The sequence below is a fragment of the Marmota marmota genome, unplaced genomic scaffold (assembly GCF_001458135.2).
Source record: "Marmota marmota marmota unplaced genomic scaffold, marMar, whole genome shotgun sequence".
Lineage (NCBI taxonomy): Eukaryota > Metazoa > Chordata > Mammalia > Rodentia > Sciuridae > Marmota > Marmota marmota.
In genome coordinates, this window is record NW_026000222.1 from 5,601,477 (window position 1) to 5,615,411 (window position 13,935).

The window sequence follows — 13,935 nt, forward strand, 5'->3', positions numbered from 1 at the left end:
TTCTTGCCCCTCCCCTAATCTTCCAGCAGACTTTTCCAATTCTGAGCTGGTTATGCCCCAGGCATCAGCGGCCGCCCCCTGTGAAGCCCGCATCAGTGGCCCCAGGGTTCAGAACAGGTGGGGGTCACTGGGGAGCCCACCAGAGGCCAGAGCTGCACAGCCAGAGTCAGAATCAAACTCCAGAAGAGCCTCACGGCCAGAAGGGCTGCTCCCCAGCCTCCACGCACTTCCCCGAGTGCTCTGGCCCTCAGCTTCACTTCAAGAGGAGAGGAGAGTGCCTCCCAGGAAAGGGGACACTAGAGGTCACCCAACCACAGTGGTGACCGCAGCTGAAACTCATAAGTGCGTGCCGGGCGCACGGTGCACTCCAGGTGCCCTGTGCAGTCCCTGGCTTCCACAGCCCTTGAAGGCAGCACAGCCACTACCATCTCCTCCGGCAAGGACAAGGCTCAGAGAGGCTGGGACCTGGCCCATGCCAGATGCAGACTCCAGCCCAGACTGCCACAGCAGCCACATCCAACTGCCACCAGGGAGTGCACACACCACAGGGACAGGTGAGACTAGAGTCTGTGACCCACAGGCAGGAGATCCAGACCCTTCCGGCCAGAGAGCCCAGCGTCTGATGGACTAGAGAGGGTCAAAGGAACCTGCCCCAGGTGTGGGCAGGAAACGACCCAGCTTCCTCCACCCGGGGAACTCAGCCCCACTGTTACTTTCTGAAGGGAGCACAGGTGATCGTCCGGTGGCTGCCCCTGAGGAAGGCTGGTATGCTCTGGCCACCCAGAGTCCCCACCTCCCACCTTCTTAAACTCTAGTTCTGACGCCTCTCTGCCATCAGAGCCCTTGACCTGTGAGCTGCTCCCCTGCCCACCCCCACTGCAGGGGCAGCAGCGCCTCCAAAGAGAGAAGCTCAGAGGAACAGAAAGCCCCCAAGGGCTGGGTGGGGCTTAGTGGGCAGAGAAGCCAGCAGGTGGGGGGCATTACCCCCCACAACTAAGAAACGCCTCCTGACTCATCTCCTGTGGGTGGAGGGGCCGAGGGTGCCAGCACCACAGAGGCAGCAGAGAAAGGGTCTAGAACAGTTAGTTGGTAGTCCCGGGGGGCTCACACTGGGAGACGTCAGAGTCCCCTCAGGAGCCCAGGTTGCCACTGGGCAAAAGAAGCTTCCCACGTCCGAGAACAGAGAGGGTGAGGTGCACAGAGCTGAGGACCAGGGGAACAGATCTGGGACCCAGAGCATGAGAGTCAGAGCATCTGCAACACCTAAGCCCAACTGTCCCAAAGGCTTCACCTTGGACCACAAAACCAGAGCCAGAGCTTCTAGAGCCCTCCTCTTCCCCACTTCTGGGTGTGAGGTTCCCAGCCAGCACTGGACATTCCTGGAGCTCAGCTCCACCTTCTCTGGCTGATCATCAGCTAGAAGGTGCCTAGCCCAAGGACCCTCAACTCTGCACCCCATGTGGCCACTGCCAAGCAAGTGACATTGGCAGCTCCCTAAACCCACCCCACCATCGCAGACCTCTACTATGACAATGACAGACACATGATCCGGGCCTTGCCCCAAGGTTTCCACAGACCAACCCACTGAACCCTCCCACCAACCCCCAGCTGGGAGGCAGGGCTATTCCCTTTCACAGATGAAGAAACTGAGGCACAAGAAAATTAAACCATTTGTCCTGATTCACCCAACCAGCAGCAGAACTTTCTCCACCGCTGAAGACGTTCCACATCCAGGCCCTCCGCACACAGCTGCCGGCCTCGCGTGGCTTCTGCAACCAAGGGGCTGCTTGTTTGTTTCTTGCTTTCAGGGTACTGGGGACTGAGCCCAGGGCTACCACTGAACTACACCAGCCCTTTTAGGGGTTTTTGTTTTGTTTTTTTGAGACAGAGTCTCGCCAAGTTGCCATGCCTAGCCTTGAACTTGATCCTCCTGCCTCGGTTCCCTTGAGTGGCTGGGATTACAGGCGTACACCACCATGCCGGCTCTGAGATACTATTTTCAAACCGTGTTCTAGGTTCTCTCCACCAGTAGCCCTTAGCAGATGGTCCCTCCAGCTTTATAGGAAGGGCTCGCAGCTGGGATTATGACTTTTTAAATTCTATTTAATTTTCATTATGTTAAACAGCCGCGAGTGTTCAGCAGCTCCCAATCCGCACAAGCGGTTGGAGGGTCCTTCTGCAAACAGTTCCTGGACCCGCAGCATCCACCTCACCCAGGAATTCGTTAAAATGCAAATTCTTCAGCCCCAGCCCGGATCCACTGAGTCCACTTCCTTGGCCCGTGCATTCTAACCCTTCAGGGGATTCTGAGGCTTGCCCAAATTTAAAAACCTCTCTCTAGCTCCCAACCCCTGCTTCAAGGAAAACTTCTAAAAATTTCCCATGGCGGAGGCAGTGCCCAGAACAACAAAATCTGCCCAGGGAGTTCTACTGTGCTGGAACCTCAACTACTAACCACATGAAACTCATTTGCATTCAGGGAGATAAATGGACCCACACCTGTCTCCCACCTGCAAAAAATGCCCATCCCACACCTCCCTGAAGGCCCAGCTCAGTGGCCCCTTTGTCCCTGCAGAGCTGAAGGAGAAAGGAAACCAATTCTGCTATGCAAATTCAGCGCTATCCACCCAGCGGGCAGGGAGGGAAAGAAAAGTAAGTACTGGTGAGGAGGTGGGGAAAACCCTGCTAGGGGAACCTCTCACGGTGCCACCGCCAGGGAAAACAGGACAGCACTCCTCCAGATGCCAAGGAGACTCGCCACCACTCCAGCACCTGCACTGCTCTGTGCAGACCCAGAGCAGAAGGTAGAGATGGCAGAGACTACCACCCCCTGCTCACACAGCACACTCACCAGAGCGGAAAGCCAGAGCACCCACTGTGGAAGAGCAGACAGACAAAATGTGGTAGGACAGACATACAGCGCACCATCACCTGCCTCGAAAAGGAAGGAGATTCCAACACGCGACAGGGGGACGGACCTTGAAGACACTGCTCTGGGTGAACGGGGCCGAAAGACGGATGTCTCCCCATTCCACCCAGAAGAGGGGCTAAAGACATCAGAGACAGCACGGGGCTTCCAGGACTGGGGGAGGAGTGGGAGCTGCCCCTTAATGGCTCCAGAGTCTCAACTTGGAAGAAGAAAGATTTGTGGAGCGGACAGTGGTGGGGGTCGACTGCAGACTGGGAAGCCTTAATCCCACAGAACCACGTGCCTGAAGGAGGCTGAGGCGTTATCTTCTGCCACAATAAAACAAAATTAAAATCTTATCTTTTTCATTGTAAAGTGACCAGTCAGGGTGAAGAAGGAAAGATTTCCCTGACTTTCAATAACACAAATTTTTTAAAAATATCCAACAGCGGGACTACAAACCTTAGTGCCAACCTCAACAAGCGGGGCAGCTTTAAACAACTTCTCTGGCCCCAGGGACCTCATGGAGAAAAGGGGTCCCTACCTCGGCAGTGAGCTAAGAGCTTCCCATAAGTATGCAAAGAGCTTTTGGGGGTTGGGGCTGCTAAGCAAGTTCTCCACAAAACCAGCTGCGTCCATTTTGCTTCTGTAGAAGTTAAGAAGCCAGATGGTGGCTTGGGCCAAGCAAAGCCCCTGTGTTCAGGGCTCCACCCAAACCAGGCCAGCTCCATGCCTGCCCTCCGGTCCTTGTGCTCCTCTTGTGGCTGCTTGGTTTTCACAGCCAGTCAACTGATATGGGCGTCAGGAAAGGGTGAGATATTGGCAGAACTGAAAGGAGCAGCTCTTCACAGCTTCCTTGACCAAGCTCCCTCCTGCCCTCACGGAAAAGGTGGGATTGTCCACATGTTGGCAGAGCAGCAGGGCTCAGCCACTGGGAGGGAGATGGGAGCGCCTGACCAGGGCCCCATCCAGGACAGGACGCCCTCTCTGCTGAGGGCCTGGACCAGAGCGCGGAAAGGTGGGTCTCCACACAAGACCTGCAGAATCACCCTGGGCGACAGCGAGGTTTCCAATTCTTGGCCACATAAGGAGGAGAAGCAGAATCTGAAACCAGTACAACAACCCCATGCCACCACGGTGGGGACAGGGGTGGCCAGGATGGCTCTTTCTGTCACCCTTTGCCAGTGTCCATGATGAATCACATAAACCACAGAGAAGGAAAACACAGTGGGGAGGCGCCCCCTCCAAGACTGAAGGAAACCAGGGTGTACAAAATCTGCAACATGGCCTCACCGGCTCCAGCCCAGTGTCCCCAGAGGACGGCCATCTGTGCACAAGACAGGGAACATGGAGGGGACAAGGGAGGGGACCCCAGGAGGAAGAAGCAAGGCAGGGGCTTCGGGCTGAGCTGATGTTCCCAGGTCTTAACCACCTCATGGTTAATAGCTCCAAATCCTCCTGTCACCGCACTGAGGGGAAGCCACAGAAGCCACCCAAAGCCCGACTTCAATGAGAGATGGACTCCATAAGGATGGAAAGGCTCTTGGGAAGGTGAGGGAAGTGCTGGCTGTTGAGTTACTTCCTTGAGTATGACAGATATTTCTAGACCAAGAATAAATGAAAAGGAAAAAAAATTAAAGGTCAAATGTGAAGCTAAAAAGAGAAAATCATTGCAAAGTGCACAGAGCCCACCAGCTGAGCGTGAGTGCTCAATAAATAGCTTCCATCTTTTCATTATTAAGAAGAACTGGATCATAACCCCCAAGAAAAGGAAAGGGGTCAACCCTGCCCAAAAGAAGGATATGCAAATTTAAGCAAAAATACACCCCTGCCTTTCACCCATCAGATTAACAGAGGGCGAGGTCCAATGCTGGGCTCCAGCCTCTGCAGGAAGCACACATTGCCACGCCCAGGCACATGTCACACCAGCGACACTCAGCAGCCCATGTTGCCCGTGGATACCTTCAAGTTCACACAAACACGGCAGGATTCGCAGAGCCACGTTGTTGACAGTAACAACACAAGTATCAGGAACAACTCTGTCCCTTGATAAGGGAATGATGTTTCGAACTACACCACATTCAGCTAAGGAAAAACCAAAACCACATATTTGTTAAAGAAAATGCCTAGCACAGAGCTGGGTGTGCTGACTGGGATACTCCACCAAGGTCCTGTCCAGCACGCTGCATGGGGTCGCCCAGCGTGCTTGCCCAGCCCAGCCCACAAGCCATGGCCAAGTAACTCTGTTTGCCCCTTCACGGTCAGCCTCGCTCCCACCACAAGCTATAGGCATGAGGGATCATGCGTCCCACTATTCCCAAGGTACAGAGGTGCTCAAATGTCTGTGAATAGGGTCACGTCCTCTCTGAAGCTGGACTGGGATCCTCCCTGGAATGGAGGCTCAGCCCACACAGAATATACTGTCACCACTAAACTCAGCAGCCCTTCATGATATCCCTGAAGACATTAGGGATTCGGAGGAACCTGCCTCAGCATCATAAAGGCTATAATATGAAAAACCGAAAGCCAACCTCATGGTAAATGGGGAAAAACTGAAAGCACTTCCTTTAAAATCTGAGACAAGGATGTCCCCTCTCACCACTCCTATTTTATATAGTGCTAGAAATTCGAGCCAGAGCAATTAGACAAGAAAAGGAAATTAAAGGGATAAAAATAGGAAAGAAAAAAGTCAAATTATCACGGTTTGCAGATGACAATAAGCCTGTACCTAGAAGATCCAGAAAACTGCACCAAAAGACTGAGAGGTAATAAACAATTGCACCAAAGGAGCAGGTTACAAAATCAACATACAAAAATCAATAGCTTTCCTATATACCAACAAGGAATCTGCAGAGAAAGAAATCAGGAAAACAATTCCTTTGCAATAACCTCAAAAAAATAATATATGTAGGAATAAACCTAACCAAGGAGGTAAAAGATCTCTACAGTTAAATAAAAAAAAAAAAACTATAGAACATTGGAAAAAGAAATTGAAGGAGACCTCAGAAGATGGAAAGACCTTCATGTTCGTGGACAGGAAGAATTAATATTGTTAAAATGGCCATATAGCGCATGGTGAAATGCCTGGAATGCACGTTTCTCAGGTCCATAGCTTATATAGGTGGATCTTGCAACTACACCGGGTTCTACCCCCGGACCTTAAATCTCTGGGTGACCAGTACGTGAAGGACGGATTTAGGCGACATAAGCCCATTGGTTCTGACAAGGCCCAGCGTTTCTTGCAGGAATGGGAGGTGTATGCATCAATGTTATGGGAACAAGCTAATGAATACAGACAAAATTCAACTGAAAGAGCATGTTTTGGCACCTCCCTCCCAGAAGAAAAACTTAATGACTTTCGTGATGAGCAAATTGGACAGTTACAGGAACTGATGAGAGAAATTACTAAACCCAACAGGCAATTTAGTATCACGGAGTCTACAAAACCAAAATTTTAGTAAATACAGTAAAGGTTTGACAAAATAGAAAATTTAGAACCTTTTAATTATCATTGGTTTTTTTAAAGTTATTATTTCATCCTTACATATTATTTTATTTTTGGCTTTTATAATGCAGTATATGGACCAGGATCACCAGCAGACAACTGGAAAACTTTAGGACATTGTTGGAATAGCAGTATTTACTGAATGGAATTTGATTTTGTGCATTAAATAAGGAAGCCTCCAAAATGAAATATTGAGAATTTTTTGTATACAAGTTTGTTTTAAATGCTGATGTTCAAGCATTAGAGACTTTCTTTTGCTACAGTCAAGTATATCATAATGAAAAATGTAGAATTTCAACAAATTTATTAGATTGTCATTCTGAAAGTATCATTTCCACTTTAATAATTGCATAGATGATTATTCTGCATGTCTCCTTCTGACTCGTTGTTTATTCACAATGAAATGTTAAAGAGAAGCTTTAATATTCAGTATTATATTATCATTTGCATAGTAGATTGTACAAAGTATAATAATGTTTCTACAGTATTTATAACGAATGGCCCTTCAAATTAAAAAAAAATGGCATTATACCAAAAGTAATGTACATCTAAAGACCAATGACATTCTTCACACAACTAGAAAAAAGCAGTCCTAAAATTCATGTGGAGGAATAAAAGACCCAGAGTAGCCAAAGCAATTTTAAGCCAAAAAAGTAATGCTGCGGTGATCAAAGTACGCTATAGAGCTGTAGTAACAAAACTGCATGGTACTGGCACAAAAACAGACACATAGACCAACGGTACAGAAGATAGAGAGATAAGCCCACACAGGTACAGTCACTAATCCTTGACAAAAGTACCAGAAACATACATTGGAGAAAAGACAGCCTTTTTAACAAACGGTGTTGGGACAACCAGTTATCCATATGTAGAAGAATGAAATTAGACCCTTTTGTCTCACATTGCACAAAAGTAAACTCAAAATGAATCAAAGAATTCAGAATTTGACCAGAAACTATTCAACTTCTAGAAGAAAATACAGGGTCAACACTCCAACTTTCTTTTTTTTATATATATAATTTTTTTTAAAGAGAGAGTTAGAGAGAGAAAACTTTTTAATATTTATTTTTTAGTTTTCGGCGGACACAACATCTTTGTTTGTACGTGGTGCTGAGGATCGAACCCGGGCCGCACGCATGCCAGGCGAGCACGCTACTGCTTGAGTCACATCCCCAGCCCAACACTCTAACTTTCAAACACAGGCAACAACTTTCTTAATAGGACCCCTAAAGCTCAGGAAACAATTCCAAGAGTTAATTAATGGAATAGCATCAAATTAAAAATTCTGCCAAGCAAAGTAAGCAAATAGGAATGTAAAGAGAGAATCTATCACTTGGGAGAAAATCTTTGCTAGCTACTCTTCTGACCTCTGTCTTAATATCCAGAATATATAAGGAGCTCAAAAAATTTTACACCAAAAAAATGAAATAACCCAATTAATAACTGGGCAAATGGAATTAGACAAGTTCTCAAAAGAAGAAACATAAATGGTCAACAAATACATGAAAAAAAAATTCAACATCATTAACAGTTAGGAAATGCAACTATACTGAAATCTCACTTCACAGCAGTCAGAATGGAAGTCATCAAGAATACAAATGATAAATAAATGCTGAAGAGGATGTGGGGGAAAAAGGAACACCTTTATACTGTTGTGACAGCAAATCAGTACAATCACTGAGGAAATCAGTAGGACATGTTCTCAAAAGACTAGGAATGGACCATAGGCCCCAGCTATACCAGTGCTCAGTATGTTTCCTAAAAGTTAAAGTAGTCCTACTACAGATACATACGTGCATCCCATGTTTATTGCATCACAATTTACAACAGAGAAAAATGAAATTACTGCATTTATAGGGAAATGGAGGGAACTAGAGACTACCCTGTTAAGTGAAATAAGCCAGACTCAGAAATTAAGGTTCACATGCTTTCTGTAATATGTGGAAACCAGAGAGGAAAAAGGAAAAGAAACGGGAGGTGGGGGATCTCATGAAAATCCAAGGGAGATCAGTAGAGGAGAGGAGTGGAAGGCACCGAGGGAGGGGGTAAGCGCTGGGTAGTGATAGTAGCCAAATTATATTGTCATATGGCGTGCATCTAAAAATATTAACAACAAATCCATCCAACTGTATAACGATAATGCATCAATTAAAAAATGTGGAGGAAAAAAAAAAAGAAAATTTTGTCACCACTAACCCCCAGCACCTAGCTTGGTATCTGGCCCTCCATCAGCCAAGTGTGATCTCACGAGGACCTTGTCCACCACAAAGCATGCTCCAAGCCCCTTGGAACATTTGAAGAAAAAATGAAAATTGGAGTCCATGGAAAACAGCAAAACTGTGCAAGAGTCTTACCTGTTTCTTCTGGTTTGATCTACAGAATAAATCTGTTTCCTCAGCCAACTGGAAAGAGATTGAGACAAAAAAAAAAAAAAGAAAGAAATTAGAAAATAGTGAAGTCTAAGCAAGTTCTAAGGGGCGGGGACAAAAGGAAGAGAAGCAAAAAGAATTTTAGGCAAGTGTGTTGGACCACACTGGTAATCCCAGCCACTTGGAAGGCTGAGGCAGGAGGATGGCAATTTATCAGCCAGCCTCAGCAATTTAGTGAAGCCCCAAGCAACTCGCAAGACAGTGTCTCTAAATAAAACACAAAAAAGGGCTAGAGATATGGCTCAGTGCCTCTGTGTTCGATCCCCGGTACCAAAAACATAAAATAAGAAGTGTTTGGGCAGCTTGGGAAGAGGTTTCCCTATGGCTGAAGACCTCATTTGAGCCAAGAGGGCCCCTTCCACAAGAAGAGGCTGGGCTTCTGCATAACGGTGTTTCCTTCTAATGACAGTTACTAGTCCCCAAATAGCTGGTTAAGAAAAACAGCAGAAGTGGGGCCTTTGGTTTACTGGGGGCAGTAACTCGTGCTCAGATCCCACTGATACCCATCACCTTGAGAGACAATCCTGAGAAAACCTGTCAACCACGAGGGAGTGACAGGGGACAAACTCCAGCCCTGACTCTGGCTGCCTCGGTTTGGGCCACCTGCCCCCCACTGAGTCCTAACAGAAGGACGCCCTCCCGACATGCCACACCAGTGGAAGTTTCCATTTCAGTCCCAATGCTCTGCTCGCTCGAAGGCCAAGGCTAAAGAGTAGCCCGAGAGCCTGACTGGAAGCACTAGAGAGCCCACAATCCCACGCGCCCACGGCCCACAGGCTCCGGGTGCACCTCCAAGATGCAACGCCCCACCCCCTTCCCTTTAGCCCGTTGTCCAAGGGGTGAATGAGCGAGGACAGAGACAGGTAAGCCAGGCACCTCTCGATGATGGTGGGGGTGGACGCACTCATCGCTTCTTGGTGCAAGATCTTCAAGCCAGAGAGCCACTTCATGGCGTCCTCCCTAGAGTCAGCTGGAGAGGGGGACAGCACAGAAGCATTGTTAATCACTGGGAGACTCTGCCTGGAGCCCCAACCCCAGCAGAGTTACAGACCAGGGGGATGGGAGAGAGCTGCGCTGTCTTCCAGGTTGGCAGGACACCAGGGGCGTCTCCTTCACACCGTCACCGTCCTGGGGCCTGCTCCTGACTGAGACGAGGCTGCACTGGAGATGGGCCTCCTCCCCCAGGCGGCAGGGGGGCTCCCCATACCACCTGGACCTGGCCGAGAGTGGCAGTAACTACCACAGAGGCCACTGCTGAACATAGCTGGTGCTATTCTGTGAGCCTCCCTGTATCTGTCTCCTCTTGAACAAAGAGCCCATAAGGGACGCGCCATCACTACTCCAGCGTGGAAAAACCGAGTCTAAGGTTTGGTGATGTGTCCAAGGCCACATGGCCCCTAAGTGCCTTGAAGGACTGAAGGTGTGTCCTCCCAGAATTCCTGGGTTGAGGTCCTAATGTGACGGGCCTTGCAGTGGGCATTTGGGGGTGACTAGGCTGAGATAAGGTTATACGGATGGGTCCTCCACACGGGGATTAGAAGGGAGGACAGACCCAAGCTCCCTCCCTACCAGAGCGCACGCTGAGAAAGGCCACGTGAGCACACAGAGAAGGCGACCATCAACCAGCCAAAGGGGACGTCACCAGAACCCACCATGCCAGCAGTATGATCTCGGACTTCCTGGGCTCCAGACTGTGAGCCACCCACCCAGTCTGTAGCATTCTGCTACAGCAGCCAGGGCAGACTGGGACCTGCAACCCACCCTAACCCTAACCCTAACCGCGCCCAACTCTGTGGATAACAAGCTGAGGATCCTGAACTCCAAGCCAGGGGTGCTCAGACCCAGCTTCAGAGAATCGCTTGGGTGGCCTTCCAAAATCCCAGGGCCTAGGCCCCACCCCGAGGTACTACTTCAGAAGGGAGGGTGGGCAACTCTCCCAGGGGTGCTAGTGGGAACACAGGCTGAGGTCTCAGGGCCTCTATCACAATAACGAATTACCACAAATCCAGCGGGTTAAAGTAACATGGAGATATCCCTTTCCATTATGGAGGTCAAGTCCCCAACAGGTTGGCAGGGCCACACTCCTGCTGGGAGCCCTTGGGAAGGACCCATCTCCTTTCCTCTGGGGGCTGCCTGCACTCCTTGGCTGGGTCCAGCACCACTCTGACCTCTGCGGCTGAACCTCTTCCCTCCTGTGATTACACAGGGTCCTGGCTAACCTGGGATCACCTCCCCATGGAGATCTTAACTCAGTCACATCTGCAAAGTCCCCCCCTCAGATGAAGCATGCACAGGCCGCAGGCATTAGGACGCCGACATCTGGGAAGCCATCATTCAGCCTCCGCAATAGAGGACCTCTGGCTCAGGGCGTTAACTTCTTGTTTTGTCTCATCGAAATTTTTTGCTTTTATCCCAGGGTGGTGAATCAGAAGCAGGGCCAGGGAGATGTGCGCCACAATCCCGGCGCCCTCCATACACATTTCCTGTTTCCAAGGAGGCTGGCGGGAGGGGAGGTAGCACCCTGGACAGAGGGAAGCAGCAACAGGTGGCGCACAGAGCTTGACCTCTCTGCAAGAGGAGGCCGGCCTCTCCAGTCCATGACACCACGGCAGGGTTGTCCATGACACCATGGCAGGGCTGCCATGGGCAGGCCACCTCACTGGCTTGACCCCCAGAGCCCTCAGGAGCAGGGAGCAGCACCGCGACACTTGCCATCTACTAAGCACGTGCAGAGCACCGGCACCTGGTTCCTCTGCCAGAGCACCCCAAGACCTCCACTCTCACTCCTTCCCCAGGATGAGAGGAAGCTAGGGCTCAGAAGGGCAAAGTGTCCCAGCGAGTGAACCAAGGTCATGAATTCAGGGCTCTAGAAGGAACTCATGCCAAAGCTTGGTATGCACTCAGCCCGCATGTGGGGCTCCGCGGGTGTGGGGCTCCATGGCCGGCTGTGAAGGCCCATGTCAAGGGGCCCCTTTCCTCTGCGCCCTCCCCTGCCCTCCACACACCACCAATCGAGTGCTCCCCGTTTCCGGCCTACTACCCCTGCTCAAGCTCCGGCTCAGGCCATGCCTCCTCCCTGGACCGCCCTCCCTCTTTCCTTTTAACTCCTAGCAAACCGGCCTTAAAACCCAGTTTAGAAGTCACTTTGCAAAGCCTTCCTGGGTCTAGGCACCCCGTTTTCCTGCTGCAGGGCACTGCTGTGAACTGCAGCTCTCGTGACGGTGTGCTATAACTTCCTGTCCCCACAGCCCTCTCTCCAGGCAGACTGTGAGCTCTGTGACAGCAGCATCTGGGTGTCTTTCCTCTTTTCGCCCCACTGACATCTCTCTCAGAGCAAGTGCACACAAGACGCTAGACAGGAGCCATCAGTAAGGGCTGGCCAACCCTAACCGGATGTCCCACACTGCTAGGCTGTCACAGTCCCCCTTGGTCTACTTGAGCAGGATTTATTTTCTCTCCCCTCAGTCACGGCTGTACATACACTGAGGCTGGACCTTAAGCAACCACAGCTTCAGCCCTGTAAAGAGCCTACCCTCTCCATCTGCTCTCAGAAGACCAGAGGGGGCTCTTCTGCTTTGTGATGATGCACAGGGATGACCAGAAACCTCACGTTCGGATACGTGTATCTGTGTGTGCATGCACGTGTAGCGTGTGTTTGTATGCACACGCATGCAAACCTCAGCTCCTTCAGATCAGTACCAAGTTTTCTGTGCAGGAGCTCTGGTAGAAAGCAAGGTGTCTGCCTGTGGCAATCACGTTAACCACCATTTATTTGACTCTCAACATGAGCCAGGCTGACACTTAAACTCCTCACAGCATCCCATGATGCAGGCATGATTGTTCTTTCCATTTCACAGCTGAACAGTTGCAGCTCAGAGTGGTTATGTAGCTTGCCCAAAGACACACAGTAGGGCTGGGATTTAAAACCATGATGCTCCAAAGGCATGTTAGTGGGTAAGGATGAGCATCCGCTACCAGAGAACTTCCTCAGATGGAAACTGTGGCTCAGCAAGGGAGAAAAGCACACAAAATGACACCCACCTGCCAAACTGAGTGTGCTGAGGACAAACTGGGTGCCGTACAGGATGGTGAAGCAGCAGTCTTCCTTCTGGCGGACTGCTTTCGCACGCTCGAAATCCTTGGAGTTCTTCCCCGGGCGGATCTCCTTGATCTCCATGATGTCCACTGAGGAAATAAGCACGGGCCAATCAGAAGCAGCCCACCCCTCCTGATCAAAAGCTACAGGGGAAGGTACAAGATGGCGGCGAGGGGAGTGCATTGCCCCCGTGTGCTGCTTCACTGTGTGGGAGTATGACAAGTCAGGACGGCTAAAGGATATCTTGTTAGGAATTTCCAGCAATAGTGGGGTGCTCCGGAACCTGGAGGAAGGATTTCCATCGCACGAGGATCGGCTACGGGGACTCAAACGCGAGAGGTTTGTCGCACGGAGGGTAACACTGCTTATTCAGCAAATCGCCCCGCGGCTAGAGTCTGCAGCGCGCGCTGGGATAGAGACGCAGGGTTACAGCGCTGCAGTTTCTGCCAGCCGCGCAAGCACCGTACTCAGGGCTGAATTCCGGGTTCGAGACGGGGGAAGGAAGCGGTCCATCTCGGTTCTCCACACCGGTCAGACCACAGAGGAGGCCAGCAGCCACCATGTTGGTAAACTGACGTCACCTTCCCTATTTTCAACTGACCGCAGCTCATTCAGCCATAGATCAGGTAATTTCAGGCTGCAATTCGCTTGCGGCTTGCAGACAGATTGCTAGGGTTCAGCGCCTGGGTGCTTCTTAGAACCTGATCTTATCGGAGAGAACACCGAGCGCGGGGCAGCTGAGTTCCGGCTCCCGGAACCGTCCCGGACCGCCCTGGCCCAGGGCTGCGGAGCCTGCGGAGGCTGCTTCTTGGACCCTGCTCCTATCAGAGCATACACCAAGCACTAAGCAGCCGAATTCAGGCTCCCGAACTGAGCCCGCGGGGACTGCTTCCTTGGAGCTTACACTTATAGGAGCTTACACCGAGCACGGAGCGGCCGAGTTCCGGCTCCCGGAACTTCCCTGGACCGGGGCTAGGAGCCCGCGGAAACTGCTTCT

The 13,935-nt window shown here is 50.6% G+C and overlaps 2 protein-coding genes across 3 annotated transcripts in view; one reads left to right on the forward strand and one right to left on the reverse strand.

The window, feature by feature from the left end:
* Plcg2 (phospholipase C gamma 2) overlaps positions 1–13,935 on the reverse strand; it is a 133,663-nt gene that overhangs the window by 69,261 nt on the left and 50,467 nt on the right. For both annotated transcript variants that reach the window (XM_015496022.2, XM_048792541.1), the window contains 3 exons: positions 12,884–13,027; positions 9,719–9,812; positions 8,768–8,815 (listed from right to left, as the gene is read on the reverse strand). In XM_015496022.2, the coding sequence (XP_015351508.1) occupies positions 8,768–8,815; positions 9,719–9,812; positions 12,884–13,027 (286 nt within the window). The remainder of the gene's footprint in view (positions 1–8,767; positions 8,816–9,718; positions 9,813–12,883; positions 13,028–13,935) is intronic.
* LOC107150870 (succinate dehydrogenase assembly factor 3, mitochondrial) lies at positions 5,974–6,608 on the forward strand. Its single transcript, XM_015496023.2, has one exon. The coding sequence runs from the start codon at positions 5,989–5,991 to the stop codon at positions 6,364–6,366; it is 378 nt and encodes a 125-aa protein (XP_015351509.1). The 5' UTR covers positions 5,974–5,988; the 3' UTR covers positions 6,367–6,608.

Bases quoted from the DNA above. Each gene is read 5' to 3' on its own strand.
- LOC107150870 (XM_015496023.2), top strand. From the start codon at position 5,989: ATGCCTGGAATGCACGTTTCTCAGGTCCATAGCTTATATAGGTGGATC.